Source organism: Natator depressus, chromosome 2 (genome assembly GCF_965152275.1).
Source record: "Natator depressus isolate rNatDep1 chromosome 2, rNatDep2.hap1, whole genome shotgun sequence".
NCBI classification, from domain to species: domain Eukaryota; kingdom Metazoa; phylum Chordata; order Testudines; family Cheloniidae; genus Natator; species Natator depressus.
The window spans coordinates 210,550,980-210,567,435 of NC_134235.1; the positions used below are offsets into that span (position 1 = coordinate 210,550,980).

Below are 16,456 nucleotides of genomic sequence, written 5' to 3' on the forward strand. Positions count from 1 at the left end.
ATTTTTCTCGGAGTAGTGTGACATGGTGTTCCTGTACGCATAAAGGGTGGTGGGTATGTGGGGGAAGAGATGGCTGGTTGTGTTTGGGAGGACAAATGGCTAGAGTCATGCGTGGATGGGTAGGTGGCTAAGTGGGATGTATGGGGGGAGGAGAATATAAGGATAGTTAGTATGTTATTCGTGTGGGCAGTATTATATTAATAGTTGTGTTAAACCTCTGAGTATGCCTAGTGTGGACAAGGGGTGAGATTCTGTATTGCGCCTCCAAGGGAAAGCTGTGTGAATAATTTTTATGCTCCCTGGATTACAGGCTGCTCAGAGGGCATCATTTATACAACGTCTGTTGGGATGCTTATGAGTAGCAGTGTGACCTCTGAATGACAAAAGTTTTTAACACCTTTTTAATACCTCTGAATGACAAAAGTTTTGTCTTTCACTTGCCAGTGTAGACAAAGCCTTAATTAAACAATATGGGCCAAATTGTGACATTTAACCATTGTTGTAAGCAGAGGTGTTGTAGCCAGATTTGTCCCAGGATATTAGAGAGACAAGGTGTAGCTTGAAAGCTTCTCTCTCTCTTACCAACAGAAGTTGACCAATAAAGATATTACCTCACCCACCTTGTCTCTGACATTTAACCATTGTCCAGAGTAAGGCACATGGTCTCACTGAATGGCCTGGTGTCCAAGGTAACCCTAGCTTGCTGCATCAGCTTTTGATTGGTGACAGTCTCAGGCTTGTGAGTGGGAGAGGGAAGGAAACAAGGAATCTCCTTCCCCTCTGTTGCCTGGGCAAGGGCTTGTCTCAAGGTACATCTATGTGGACTATTTTTTTTCCATGTGTTCTTCCCAGTGACTCATGTATTATTGTTTTAGGTGTTAGTCTAGTGTCTTGAGCTGTTTCTCATTTTTGGTTACATTTTGCTCTTGGGTCAGGAAGTTTGTGTAGTTGAGCCTGGGAAGTAATTACATGTAGGAGTGGAACGTGCTGTCATTTGAATTATTCTCTAGTATTTTGCAGTGGAGGAAATGTTTGCTTCTCTGGTTGAGACGGAGGAGCAAGAGGAAAGAGTGTGGTGCATCATGGGAGATGTAGTCTGACCAGGGAGCCCATTCTGTAGACAAGAATGGGAGCATGAGACATCTGAATTATACCTCCCATGAGGTATTGTAGCCGCATTTCAGAATCAATATATTTCATATTTTGGCTTTCCATTTTTCTGTGGAAATTTTTGACAAAAGTTATATTTTTGTTTGTTTGTTGTCTAAATTTTCCACAAGGGGGGGAAACAAAACAAAACAAACAAACAAACAACCCCTCCAGTTCCCCTCCCCCACACACATTTTCTGACCTGTTGTAGCTCAGATATCATGAGGATGAAAGCCATATACATAGATTGGTAGAAAGATCGATAGGAGGGAATCTGAGGCTTGCTGGAAGTCCCAAAAAGGTCAGGCTCCTGTTTTTCTAGGCTGTCTGAAGAGTGTCTGTGGTCCAAGCCTGTTCACTCTGAATAAGTAATAATAGCCACACCTAGCTCTCTTATATAGGTGATTCCATTGATAGATCTCAAAGTGCTTTACAAAGGAGCTCAGTATTATTTTACAGTTGGGGAAACTGAGGTACAGAGAAGTGACATGACTTGCCCAAGGTCTCCCAGCAGGCCAGTGGTATGTCTCCTGAGCTCCGGTCCAGTGATTTTTCTCACTAGACCACACTATTCCAGGGATGACACACCTTTTTTTCTTTTTATGCTTTTAGCGTCATTCTAGGTTTTATAATATCTTTATTATAAGGACTGGATATATATAATTTCAAGTGTGTTCAATTTCCATCTCTCTGTAGTAAAATATTAGGTTGCGCTGGTTATTTTCTGGATTCTTTCTGAAATAGTTAGATTTTTTTCCTGGCTAGCATATATTGCTGTATGTTTCCAGTACATCTAAGTTTCCCTGAAGGCTATGTTGAATGGGTGTTAGTATGACCAGGTAATCCGTACATAGCAATCATTTAGTGGGAGTCCCATGTTTGGGGATTGTTCCAGGCGGGTTATTAGATCACTGATGTATGAAAATGGTCCAATTATATCCCTGTTTTCTCTCCTTATTTTCTTGAAGACCCCTGTTTGGATGTTGTTTATTTTTAAACCTATGTTTGATATTTAGCATATGGATATAATTGTCATATATTTTTCCCACCAATACTACTATGTAGCAATTTAAGGTTCAATCCTGGGTGCCATGTTGAATCAGAAGCTTTATACAGATTTACAAAGCAGGCAAATATCTTCCCTGAGTTTTTGTTTTTATCTTATCGAATCTATCTATCTATCATTTTGTTGTATTCTGGTAGCATCACAATGTGCTAAGCACTGTGTCCACACAGGAAGACACAAGCATTGGTAGGTTAAAAATGTGGTGGGCAGTTCATTTCCCAGGGAGAAATTGAATTTGGTTTTCATGGACTATACTACCGTCGGTCAGACATTGTATTACTAGTTTATTGAGGCTGCTACAGAATAGTTTTCTGATGTTGCTGCTAACACAGATAGTTCTATCATCGTTTGGGTTCTGGGTATCTATGCTTGCATGTACTGAGTTAATTAGTCCCTCTGCCCATATATCAGGTAAGTGTTTGGATTGGAGAGTTAGGTTAAATAACTTCAGAAGGGCAACTGGATGTACTGTATTCAGTGTTGTTTCAAAATCTTATTTAAGCCATAATTTTCTGTGTTTGTTTCTGAAGGATTTTCTTTAGTTTCAGTATTGTAATAAGGGTGTCCAGGAGGGTTGGTAGTTTTAATGGTGTCCTCAAATATAATTGTCTGTTTTTGTTCTCAAGGCAATTTGGATTATTTTGCCACATTCTGTACAGATTTTGTCATTCATGATTGCTGGGGTTTGTTTTTTCTTTTAAAATGTGTTTAAATTCTTTTCAAATTAGCCAGAAGAAACTGGTGTTTATCAAATTCCTTGCTTTAACTGTACTGGGGTGTTTTATGTTAGAGTACTGATTTGTGCTTTCACAGTGTGTTATAATAAACAAGTGGCACACAGTCCTGCGCATCCTTACACACACGTGTGAAGTGAGTAGCTTCATTACATATTGGAAATAATATATAATTTGCAATACTTAATGAAGCTGTATTTGAATATGAGAGAGCATGTTTCCAAAAGAATATTGAATGTCTTCACTGTAAAGCTTGTAATTAGAGCTGGGTTGAAGTTCTCTTTGTAGAACTTAAAAAAAAACCAAAAAACAAAAACAAAAATGGCTTTTTACCAATTTGGAAATTGTTGTGGAAAATTTTCAATTTGTTCAAATTTTTCAGGGTTTTCACAGAAATCTGGAAACCAAAAATTTTTCATTAAAGGTTTGCAAAATCCCCACACCAGAAGTATTTATCAAAAATGGTATTTGACAATCAAAATCTTTTTGGTTTCATGTAGTTGTCCAAAAACTTTTAAAAAATACACAATAAATTAAAAAGAAAATGTGGAATTAAAAAAACTTATAAAAATAATTAGTGTTGTCCCACCAGTTTTAAGTGTAATACAGGATTAAGTGTAATATATTATTGGCTATTGTTAATGAAGTTGCATCACCACGCATGGATGTTTGTGTGTGTTACTGAAGGAAAGTTGGTTTCTTGCTTGCAAGTATCTCTCTCTTAATAGTTAATGAAATTGCAGTGAGCCCCACTTGATAAGGAATTAGCACATGTTGGGGGGGGGGTGTGGCTTTAAGCCATATTTGCATTTCCCCATCTTCTCAGTCATGCTGAGGCCCTGCCTAAAGCTGCTCTAATTTATGCTTAGCTGAAATGGCCTCAAAGGGGCCTCCAAAGTTCAACATCTGGAGCATCTTAGCCACACCCCCACCCTGGCCACACCTCCAGTATGATCCCCTAATCTATTGGCTGTTGCATGGTGGCTGCAGAGGAGGATGGTGGAACCATTCTCCTGATTTTACACTCACCAGGGAATCCCACTTATACCAGATTATTCTCCAGTGATCAGTTTCACAACTATGTCACTGAAGCAGTTTAAACTGGCAGCAACAAGTTGAGCACTTGCACAAGACTATCCTCTTATAATGGACTAATAAACTGTTTACAATATCATAAAGTACTTTCCTATAACCCAGGCCTGTTTAAAAAAACAACAACAAAAAATAAACAAAAACTCCAAAGTCGTAAAAGTCTGGAAGTAGAATCTGCTGGTGATAGTATATTTTCTCTCAGAAGCAAGAGAGAGAAGGCCAAAGAGAATCCCAAAGAAAGACAAAAATGAAGAAAGAGGGAAAGAGTTGTGCAGAAAAGTGAGACAAATTTTCTTGATCCCAAAGTAGAGTGTAATAAAGTTACAGTAACTTTCAAAACAAACTACACTAAGATGGAAGCAGTAACATACAAATCGTTAATAACTGCAGACTATTTGTGCAAACCCATTTTCACTGGTTGCATTTACACCAATTGCAGGAAGACCAGAGCATCTAGAATAACCTGAGAAAGGAGTCAGGGTAAATATTGGATCCTTCCAGATTTTGGCTCCATTAATTAAATAGAGAATACATTTAGCTGCTTTGACTGAACCTTAAAAGTCTGAATTATGATGCATCCCACCACAGCAGTGCCACAGATAACTGGATTTAGCACCTGGTTCCTGCCATACCCAGAAAATGTTGATCTCCCCCACTCTGCAAATGTAACTGCCTCAGTAGAGAACAAGTGTTGACGCTCTCAGAATGCCAATGGATCTTGGTACAGCAAAGATACAGATCTGGCCAGCTTTTGACTCCAACCCTCCAAATTCCATTGCCTAAAGAGAGTCTTTATTACAACACTTCAGAAATCCCAGCACAACAGCACCACAAAAACCCAGTTCTGGCACCTGGATCCTGCTAAATTTTGGCTACAAATCCCAGAAATGGTGTCATCAAAATAAAAAGCAAGTGTTGCTTCTACTAATCAACTGAAAAATCTGGATCTGGATAAATCCCGATAAAGGAAAAATGCAAAAACTCTAATTTGGCGCTGATATCTTGCTGTATCCAGCTAATTTTTGGCTACATACCCTGCTTATAGTCTAAATTTAGTACACATGCAGTTTCTCCTAATCCATCAAAAAACCCAGATCCCTATGTATGAATCTGATGGTACAGTTTCTGGGTTTGTGGCCAAAATTTGGCAGGATCCAAATGCTAGATCTGATGCTTTTTGTGCTGCTGTTGTACTGGAAGGTGTTGGTGTTTGGTATGCTATAGAAATGGACAAGCAAGTTCTGTATTTAGGCAGTAGAATTCAGGGGTCTGAGGCCAAGTCTTGGCAGAATTTGGCAGGATCCAGATGCTGGTCATGGGTTTTTGTGGCACTGCTGTGCAGGGATATATTTGCATCTAATGTTTTTTGTTCCTGGAATAAGAGAGAGCCAAATTGGTTCTCTATTGAAGCAGTGGCATTTGCAGGTTGGGGGCCAAAAAACTGTCTGGAACCAGGTGCACGATATGGGTTTTTGTGGCACTATTGCACTGGGATGCTCTGGATTCTTTCTGAGTGTAAAACAAGCAGCTACACTTGTTCTTTACTTATGTAGTAGCTTTAAGGGAGCTAGGACCAAAAATTGGGTGGACCCACCAAAATCCGGCAGGATCCAGCTTTTACCTTTTTCCCTGAGGGAGAGAGGCAGCCTGACTGACAGGCAGAAATCTGATCCTGTGAAAGACACAGAGAGCCAATGGGAGGCAGAGATCCATCAGTTTGGACTGGAGGCCCCTGGAGGAGAACCAGAGGAAAAACCACCGAATTGAGCTCTGTCAGTGGCGCTTACTGCTTCCAAGGGGGAAGTGCTGGGAAATAATTAATGTTTTTATTAAATTTGGAGGGAATTTTTTGCAGCCGATCGCCTTGCGTTACCTTCAGGTGGGTCTTTCCAGCAACTTTTTACGTAGCTCCAGATAATTGCATGGTTGTGGGTTGCAAAAATGATCCTTTAAACCAGGATAGCTGTGTCTCGCTCGCTCGCTCGCTACTCCCGTTAGGTGCAAAGCGAGTCATGTTGTTCGCCATTACTAGTTCTGCACACGTTTGCGAATCAGAGCTGCCAGTTACACAGATCGCTCTAGGGATACAGCAGGAGTGTAAATAAATACCTCGCCTCTTGTTTTGCTTTCCGCTGCTGTAAAAAGTGGGGTTTGCTCCGTGTTTTAACCTGGCACTTGCTTAGAACCCAGGTGAAAGCAGGGCAGGGAGGGTTGTTTTTATGAATGGGACTCTTTGAGGTTAATTAGCTATGCAAATTCAAGCAGTTCATTCATGGTTTCGTTTTTTTTTTAAATCTAAAAGCCATCTTGTATTCCCCTCTAGGCTGATTGGAGAGCAGATCCCGAGGAAATCTTCAGGTCAAATGCCCAGAAAATAAAAACACTGAGCTAAGACTTGTGGAAGAGCCGCAGAATGGATGGATTTTATGACCAGCAAGTGCCTTACATGGTCACCAACGTGAGTGATCAGTTCAAAAGTTGGTGTTTATTAACTTGACTCCGACTTATTTCTCTGGGGCAGTTTTGCGTCCATAGTATCTGCTTTGTTACCGCTGTAGGGACGACTCTTCATCTAGGGGTCGTGCCTGCAAGATGGGCTTATCGTCTAGTTATTTGAATAACGCAAAATATTCTTTAAAGCCAATTTTTGGATCATTTTTTTCAAAAAAGTAAAACCATGCACACGATCAGTAGAAGAGGAGGGCACCGGCAGCAGCTGCATGCAAAGTTTCTGGCTGTGTTTGCCTGCAACACCGAGAAGAATGAAGTTGAGGCAAACGTTAACACTTCTTGTTTTCAGGATTTTTGCAAGCAATTTTACAAATAACGTTTGGAAACAAAGCAGCCTGCTAGAATGTCCTTATCCGAATTCTCCTGAACAGTTTAAGCAAAGGGGATTTTTATGCTATTGTGTGCCAGATTGCTAAATATATATGTTAGTACTGTGTTGCAGCTGGAGCATATTGCAAATGTATCTATACTGATAGAGGTATACATGGATAAATAGGAATGTGTTGCATCTAGGCACAAGTAGGAAGGACGTTAGGTACCCAGCATAATCCTCTGCTGTAAATTTGTATGTAGAAATTAAGAATAGAAACTGCAGGATAGTCATTTTCTCTGTGGAATATGTAAAGAATCCATGTAGGTTTTGTTTAAATGTGGAAATCTGAGGGTTGTGTGTGTGCGTGTTTTAAAGTAACTGATCTTTCCTGTTTATAGAATCCGCGTGGGAGAAACTGCAATGAGAGACCAACAAATGTCAGGAAAAGAAAATTCATTAACAGAGACCTGGCTCATGATTCAGAAGGTGAGGGCTCACTCCCTTCTCCCCCCTCCCCCCCCCACCCTGCCCGTGATTAATTTAATAATGCAGAGAAGCTAAATAAGACAAGAAAATTGCATTTAAGGTTGTGACACAAACTGGCAAAGGCAATTAACTGTTAAAGTTGCTATTCCTTCCTGACTCACCCTGTTCTGTTTTAGATATTGTTGCACATATGGCTCATAAATGTCACTCACTGAGGTGAGAATTTTGCAGTATCTGACACAGTACCACAAGTGAAGGGTACACTACAACCCAGCATCTTCACCTTCAGGCCTTGCCTACCCTCGGCTTCTTTCACATTTTCCACTATTGCTACCACTGTGCAACTCCACTAGTGATAGCACGAGTGCCAATGCTAGTGAAGACCAGCGGCTGGTATTCTAACCACGGTGCTTGTGCAGGGCTGGAGGGCAAGGACAGAACACCAGCCGTTTCTTCTGGCCTATCATCTACACTGGCATTTGCACTATTGATACCACCAGTGGAGTTGGTGCTGGTAGTTCCTTCCATCCATGGGAAATTTAAGCGAGAAAGTCTAGTTTGGACCAGGCTTGGGAGGGCCCAACTTTTTGTAGTCCGCACTCATATAACAGCCATGTTAAAGTCAGTGGCATTACTTGCGTGAGTAAGGTGAGCATGATGTACTCCTACTTGACAAGGGTCAGTGTAGCTTCTACACATACTCACCAAACACTGTGTACACCCATGTAACCCTTCTAACAGTAAGATGAGCAGAGACCCCTGAATCGGTGTGCTTAAAATCCCTGCAAAAATGCCCGTTCACAGCACACATCTAAAGCAAAACCACTTGCTGTTTTTACTTAGTGCCAGAATAAGCACAGGGCATCATCCCCTCATGTGGACTAATAGCCTGTAACATTTAAACCCATATCTGCCAATATCACAGAAAAAAGAAGTATCTTTCCAAAAGTTAATAACCTTCAAAAACATTCGTTCATCGGTTCAGACATCATGCTAAGTTTTAGCTCAGAGTAAATTTTCATACTGAGTTGCTAAAATCTCTGAAAATAGGGACCACAAATGGGATCAAATTCTGCCCTGACTTACACCCAGTATGACCCCATGCGTGTCAGTGCGGTTGCATGGGATGTAAAGCAGCATAACATTTTGTCCATGGGCGAGGCGGTGCCACTTTAATTTCAAATCTATGTATGATGCTAATATAGTGGAATCAATACGTATCAAAGCAAATTATCACTAAAACATAAAAGAGTAACACCGTACTTAACTCTATGTCTAATAGAGCCGCTGTTTGTCTTTCCTTTTACATTTTGTTTGCTATATTCTGCCCTTTACTTATGTTGGATATGGTGTTTTAAAAAATCAAATCCCTACTTAGGCAAAATTCCCAGAGAAGTCAATTAGAGTTTTGCCGGAGTAGAGATTGCAGGAAGAGGCCTTTATTGTGTAAGGAGAAATAGATCATTTGAATGAGAGGTTATCATCTTAACTTCTCTCTGAGTTACTTAATAGGCGTTATTTGCTATAAAAGCAAACTTAAAAGATTGTGATTATAATTTCAGGAGTCAATTAAATATTACTGTAGTGTGTATACCTCTTATGGAAAAAAGAGTAGAATAATCATTAATTGCAATCAGGGTCTATCTGTTGTTTTTTATCAGTATGTAAGGTTGCCAAAGTAAAATTCACAGGCACTGTTCTTCAGGAAAATATTTTTTCTAGTGTAGTTTCATCTTATGGGAAGATTAAAGGTGTGCGTCTTTTATATGTGTCTTTCTCTTTCTTCAGAACTCTTTCAAGATCTGAGCCAATTACAGGAGACATGGCTTGCAGAAGGTAAGGGGGAAAACTGCTTGTAAAAAGAGGAAAAACAACTCTGGAGAAAAAAAAAAAGTCCTGAACTTGCTGTCTTAATGTTCAGCCCAATTAATTGAGCTCTAAAAGAGCCACCTCATGTGTCATGCATACATTAGAGCCTCTGATGAGTTTGTCTTTGGGGACTCTGGGGCTGCTCTACCCAGTGTCATCACAAATTACCAGGAGAAATTGCTTCCAGCTCACAATCACATCTGCTTTTGGCAAGAACTAATGCACCAAGACTTCAAGTTCTAAGCCTCTGTTCAGATTTTAATTGCAATTGATCAGGTTTATATTATTGTACCTCGAGAGACTGCATACAGCCAGAACTGGGCTTGCTGTTTCCTTTACAGCAGCACATATAATTATTTGGTGTTCTGGTGGAGTACTTTTCTGATGGCAGAAATTAGTTTCTCTGGGTTCATCGGGACGGGATGCTTCAAGATTTAAGTGCAAGTGTCTTCTTTCCACCTTGTTCACAACACAGAACATTAGGTGTGTATCAAATACTTAATAAGGAAAGATTTCTTTTTTCATAAGCCTTTTGATATTGTGTATAAGTTAATTTTTTTCTTCATGTCTTACTTTTTATAGGACTGTATATTGGGAACTAATTGGAAATTTGAGATTTGTCATTTTACATTTTTTGATATTTCAAGTAACCCTTCAAGGCTCATGATATTGATTGAGATTGATGGTTTTAAAAACAATAATATTGAAATCTGAATTTAGATTAGCTATTGAGATATGGGTAATAAAAAAGAGGACATACTGTTACAAGAGAACTTCAAAATTTAGAGGAGCTTTCTGCTGCTCGAGGTGTATTTGTTCACTTCAGTAATTTATGTTTATTATTTTAATACTGTTTATTTTGAGTATGAAAATTGTTATGCATTGTCTGTCTCATATTATATTAAAGATTTTTTTTGGTTGAACTTTAAATGGAAAACTTTTATAGCCAAATTGGACATGATTTTGATTTAAACTAACATAACTTCTGTGAATTTACCCTGATTTAGGCACTGTGGGTGTTCATGTGTTTTATTTTTAGCATATTATACTAGGATTATACACTATTGTTGTTTACTGAATAGATGTTTTGTTTCTCTGGGAGAGGGGAGAATTGCACGCGACTGCTTACCATGGAAAGAAGGAAATATTGCTGGTGGCTACTTGGCATCAGGCTGATTTTTTGATAACCATGCATGTTGTTGGTCAAGCTGTTAGCCTGTAAGTTTGTTTGTTTTACTGATTGTTTTAATTCTCTTAGCATGAATTTTTGCCTTTAGTATGTGTCTTTGTCAAGATAGAATCAAAAATTCTTTAATGAAGTTATGGAATGGAGTTGGAATATAAGTATTAGTATCAGGTTTCAGAGTAGCAGCCGTGTTAGTCTGTATTCGCAAAAAGAAAAGGAGTACTTGTGGCACCTTAGAGACTAACCAATTTATTTGAGCATGAGCTTTCGTGAGCTACAGCTCACTTCATCGGATGCAAAGCTCATGCTCAAATAAATTGGTTAGTCTCTAAGGTGCCACTAGTACTCCTTTTCTTTTTAAGTATTAGTATATTTTTTAAATCACTGAAAATAGGGTGTATTGCAACAGGATAGTCTTATACTATAATCATCAGATAAAACAGTGACTGTCTATCTTAAATGGTAATTTTATCAAGGATCTGTTACTGTGTCTAATCTCATTCATTTTAACAAACTAGAAGGTTGTCAAAACACTAGTTAAAAGGTATGATTTTTTTATGATAAAACAACTTTTAGTTTTACTTTTGGTGGCATGAAACTTCTTTTTGTTCCTGGAAATGATAAAAAAAAATTATTCTAAATCAAAAAGATTCTTGGCAGGTTGGTAATGTATGTGCAGAGCCGTTTAGTAAATAGAAAAAAAAATGGAAATCAAGATAGACTTATGTCATTTCTGTCGGTATACAAAGGGTTGTAGTGGCGATTTTTACTTTTGAACTACTTTTGTTTCTTAAGAGTAAATGAATTTTTTTCAGTGCTCTTAAGTTTTCCCTTATGTTTTTAAACAGCGACTAGTTTGACAGATCAAAGCGAGGTGTCTAGACCTTTGTAAGTTAGGCTGAGGATAGCTTGTAAATACTGTTAATATCATATGGTAAGTATAAAAAGTTACTTTTTATCAGGAAAGAAATACCCAGACTACTGAGTTTTACATTTATATTTAATTATATATTTCTACAGAGTATTAAACTTACATATTATACGTATTCCACTATTATGAAAATGTTTTAGCAAAACTATAAATTTCAGCCCACTACCATTTTAGTTCTCATTTAAAACAATCTGCCTCCCCCCCACAGCTTTACAGGCTTTGCAGAGAATCTGTAAGAGCTTAAGACAAAAAATCAGGACCCTGTTTCTGATCCTGTGTATAGCCTCTGACGCCTTTTGTAATTATGATGTTTTTAAAAAAATCTTCATAAATAAAAGTTTGTAAACTTGGACTAGTATTTACAATATACTGGTGTTAAGGATGCTATATTTTAGCTCTGCTGAAATGACTGCATAGATGACTTGTTTACCCATTGCTAGATTTGTCCATTTATGTCCTCCTGGACCTTCATAAACTAGAATTCTGCCAATATGGCAGCATCAGTAATGTTTACATATTTCTTTTCATGATGCTCTGTAGCCAAGAAAGTGACCATGAAATTTTAAGAGCAATGCAACTGACCAGGTTTCTCCTGCGAGTTCAGAACCCCATTGGGGAGTAACCAGGTCAGAAAATAAAGAGAGTCAAGGGAGTTACAATGTATCAAGGGAGTTACAATGTATCACACATGAAGAATGTTGCAAAAAATTATCAAGGCGCCTTTCGTACTTGGGACGTTTTAGCCAGCATGTTTTTATGGAACAGGGTGCTTTGTTGTTTTCTGTGAAGAATCGTAGTAATAAACAACTAAACACAAAGGGGTTTATTCTCTTCTCAGTACTTGTACACAACTTCTATGGTAAATAACAGGATTTGCAAATGTATATTAAAGGACAAAAATAATCCAAAGTACAAAATGTAAACAGATTATTGTATTAGTTTGTTTATCTAATATATTTATTACCACCCCCAACCCCAGAAACTAAATGCCACTTGTAGAAAAGTTATGATGTGTTATACTTGCTTCTGCAGTACTTGAATTCTACAAAATAAGTAGCTTTTTCTTCATGTTCTATTAAATGTATCAGGAAGAACACCCACATTATTTTGAGGTAAAATTTAAACTGAATGTGGTTTCCCAAAATCAGTAGATGGGGGATGGAAAATAATTTTGAACTATTTTCTGATGCCATAATTTGCAAGTGGAAGGATTTTAATAATTGTCTCCACTATTAAACTTGGAAACGAAGAGTTAAAATTGCTTATTGCCAGCCAAGACAAATATTGTTCAGATAATGTCTTTGTTTTTTTATTTAAGTACTGTGGCAGCTACATTTTGTCATGATAATATTGTATAATGCCTTTATTGATTCTGTATATTTGGAATTATATTGCAGTTGGCAGATAGCAATTATTCAGTGACTTGAGATAAATTGGTTCAAATATTAATCTAATGCTATCTCATCATGGTTGCTTCTATGTATTCTGGAACAAACAGGAAAGAAAACAAACTCTTCGCCACGGAAAGCCTGCTATGCGTTGTGGAAGCACTTGGGGTGGGAGAATAATAGACAACAGAAAAGCACAGTATTTATTAAAAATGGCTATTCTAGTATTTCTGTCACTAATTCCTGGCCGAAACTTGATAGAGACGAGTAAAAGGCTTCCAAAATGAATATAGGTAACTAAGCTATTCAATAGATTAACTTTTTAAAACAATAGATCTATATGATGGAGTCCCTTCTTTGGTAGTAACAATGAGAATTTATCACACAAAACTCATTAATATTTATTGTATTTTTTATCTAGTGCAAGGTAATAGCTTTACAATAAAAGACACAGGTAACGGGTTTGTTTTCTCACCGCAGTTTCTAGCTAGCCAGGCACAGCAGGGATGTCTCTCCCAAGTTTTCCAAACTGAAGAAGGCACTCCACACTGATTTCTGTAAAACATTTATATTTCTGCTACCAATTAATGGTTAAATTTGGGATGAACTCCCAAGAAATGGTTTCCGTGATCTCTGCTACCATTGTCAAGTTTGTGTATGCATGATTTGGTGTTTCCCAATGAATTATCCCTAAATGCACGTATATGAAAGCGATCACTTAATCTGCATTGTTCAGTAATGCTCAAATTCCCATTTTTAACAGAATATAAAACTTTAGGGCTTGACCCTCAGCCGGTATAAATCGTAGTCGCTCCATTGACTTCAGTGGAGCTATGCTGATTTGCACCAGCTGTGGATCTGGCTTTTTAGCTGTCTGCTGCCCTATAATGAACCCCACCTTTGGTAAGAACACTAATCTGACTGTCGGGTATACAACCATTAAGTACTGTATCTGAATATATATATATATATATATAGTGAACGAACATGGTCAAACCGCTTCACATCTTGGTTGAAGTTTGCCAAGTAGGGAATGTTCTGAAAGTGAATAAAAACATGTTAAAGATGAGATTTGTAGCACAGTGAATCATTTCCCTTTTTTGGAGTTCTGGACAGTTGTGGATTTGACTTTTAAATACTTGAAGTGAATGCCTGATTTCAAAAATCTCTGCACAACAAATGGAGAAAAATTGGATTTGGCAAAATGGTGCTAATCTTTTATAAAATTGTTGGTCCTAAAGGTGTGCCCATTACTAATCTGGGGGTTTCTTCTTCGATGAAAAAAACAGATCAGTAATTTTGTCCCACTGCATAGTTACTTACTGACTACGAAGGACATAGCAGATGTAAAATGTGAATGTGCATTTTAAACCAACTTCTATATTATTCTGCATAAAAGTTGAAATCAAAAACAAAGGCCAGATCTTGCAAACCCCTCTTCATCTTAGTATAGATCATTCACACCAAGAATGGCTTGCAGGATCTGGCCCCTAGTTTTTAAGCTACACATATGTTTATATGTCAGAGCAGGTCACTTGGAAAAAAAACAAAAGTTTGGTTGCTTTGACAGCACACCCAGTGTTCCCTTGGTAATGATATTTGCCGTTTCGTATTCAAAAAATGGTTATTGTCATGCCTTATGAGTACTTCTATATTAACAACAGTTGATCCTTTTTTCATCTTTTTTAAATAAAAATATGCTTTTTGTATTAATGTCTGTACTTTATATAACCTTCTAAATGTTCAAAACAGATATTGAATGAAACAAAGCTTAGGGGCCTCATTACTTTGTTTTGGGGCCTAAAACTTTATTTTAGGGTAAACTGGAAATACATAGTACTACTCAGATTTCCTCCTGTCAATTTCAGATTATTTTGCCACACTGAGTAAATCTTTGTTGTTTTGAAACAAATTGTGTCTAAGTCAAAAGTGAGCCACAAGTTCAGAGAGGGGAGTAGTATAGGAAATGTTAGAACATCTAAAATAAATTTCTTAAGTGACTCAGGAGGAAACGGCAAGCTCTCTACTTGTCCAGCAACCTTACATGCATGCAGTGCTTAATTTCTGGCAGAAGTTTCTGGTTGGGAAACGAAGGGTTAAATTTTATTGCCTTTTCGTTTATTAAATATGTTCCTTAGTGTGTTTGTGCTACCTCTGAGACAAAGCAATGGAATTGGTGTGTTTATGCAGAAAGTTCAAGTTTACTTTGCTGTTGCGTTCTGGAAGGGTGTGACATGAAAAGATTGTGGTTGAGGCCACATGGTTCATGCTGGACTGTGTTTTTGTGAATGGAGGCAGAACTCCAGTTCTGACTGCTTGTCTTGAGGAATTGCTTAGGAGATCAGCTGTCTCATTCACTGGCAGAAAGAATGACTCATACATCTTCTTCCTTGTTTGGCTCCAGGTCATTGTTACAGTGGCTAGAGCTGGTTTTAATTAAATATTAACTCCTTTTGTACTGGATATTTGTTGGTGGTGACTTTTTAAAAAAATTTTGTTTGCAGTGAAAGAGAGGAAATTGCCCTCCAGTGTCAGGTTAAATTGCTTTTCCAAGTTGCTTTCCATTTGCAAGATATATTCTAAGTTTAGCTTTGTAAAGTAACGTGTTAATATTATCTCTGAAAATCAAAAACAGGTATTAAGTATTTCTGTGCTTTGAACAGTTGCTATTGGCAAGTTGATTTTAATTGAGTAGGTGATGAGACTATACATTCCAAACGGATACATTTCCTGTAAAACTAGGATTATAATTAACATTATTGTGCATTTCCCACACACCCCCGGGACATAGTGCTGTAGTCAGAAAGAAAAAAAACTTTTGGTAATAATCTCAGCTAAGGCGACTGGCTGATAGTACAGATGTTGCCCACTTCAAGTATGAGAGTCTGAGACTTGATGGCAGCTTGTCTGTTAATGTGGAATGACCTGATAGAGCTGCTTCTGCTATTACCAATAAAATCTACATGCTTAATCTCCTTAAAAGCCTTTTATTGGGCTTTTCCCCTCCTCCTTTTCTCTAGATCCCTTAATTAAGTAGTGTGGGGAAATAGTCTCATTCTCTGCTTTCATTTCAGACATGTTTTCTAATAGTCTGTTAAATGCAGAGGGAAAAAGTTTTGTTGACTTTGTGTCTTGTCCTGAATGTGGTGATAGAAGACCGCTGTAGCTGTTATGAGAGCCTTGTCGAATTGCAGTGTCTATGACTAAAGAAAAGAGGAAACGAATGATATATCCATATATATATATATATATATATATATAAATGTGCATGAAGTTGCAACACTCCCAAGTCACATTTTCCTTTCAGAGATCCAAGTTAAGCTGACGTTAACTGTGTACTTGCTGGTTTAACTTGTTACAAAGACTCCCTTTAATTATCAAAACTCGGGGTACAAAAGCCCTCTTCTGTTTGAGTAATGTGGTGGTGCACTCAATCCATTCCCTTCTCATAGCCAGCTACTGTTGTAAAAAGTCCGTGTATTGTGTGGACAGTTGCTTGAATTTTTGTAATATGAATGCATGAATTTCAATTCTGCTCAGTTTTTTTTAAAAAACAGTTGAAAAAGGGGCATAAATTGACAGTTCTGATTGCCATGGGTCGTATGGCTAGCGGATCGGTGACTCTTATTTGTGTAGTTTTCGGGATGGGCTCACAGATTTACTTCCTACAGCATTTGTTTTATTTTGATGCTATGTGGTTTTTCTAATCATCCCAAGAAAAATGTACGGAA

The 16,456-nt window shown here is 37.9% G+C and overlaps 1 protein-coding gene across 3 annotated transcripts in view; it reads left to right on the forward strand.

Moving 5' to 3' along the window:
- The first annotated feature begins 5,723 nt into the window (after window positions 1-5,723).
- The window catches only part of ETV1 (ETS variant transcription factor 1), a 74,553-nt gene continuing 63,820 nt past the window's right edge, over window positions 5,724-16,456 (forward strand). Inside the window, exons 1-4 of one of the 3 annotated variants that reach the window (XM_074945834.1) lie at window positions 5,724-5,920; window positions 6,365-6,499; window positions 7,264-7,351; window positions 9,140-9,187. In XM_074945834.1, the coding sequence (XP_074801935.1) occupies window positions 6,455-6,499; window positions 7,264-7,351; window positions 9,140-9,187 (181 nt within the window). In that variant the 5' untranslated portion in view covers window positions 5,724-5,920; window positions 6,365-6,454. Of the gene's footprint in view, window positions 5,921-6,113; window positions 6,232-6,364; window positions 6,500-7,263; window positions 7,352-9,139; window positions 9,188-9,347; window positions 9,704-16,456 lie in introns of those variants that run through there. The other 2 variants (XM_074945835.1, XM_074945836.1) reach the window with 2 other exon arrangements.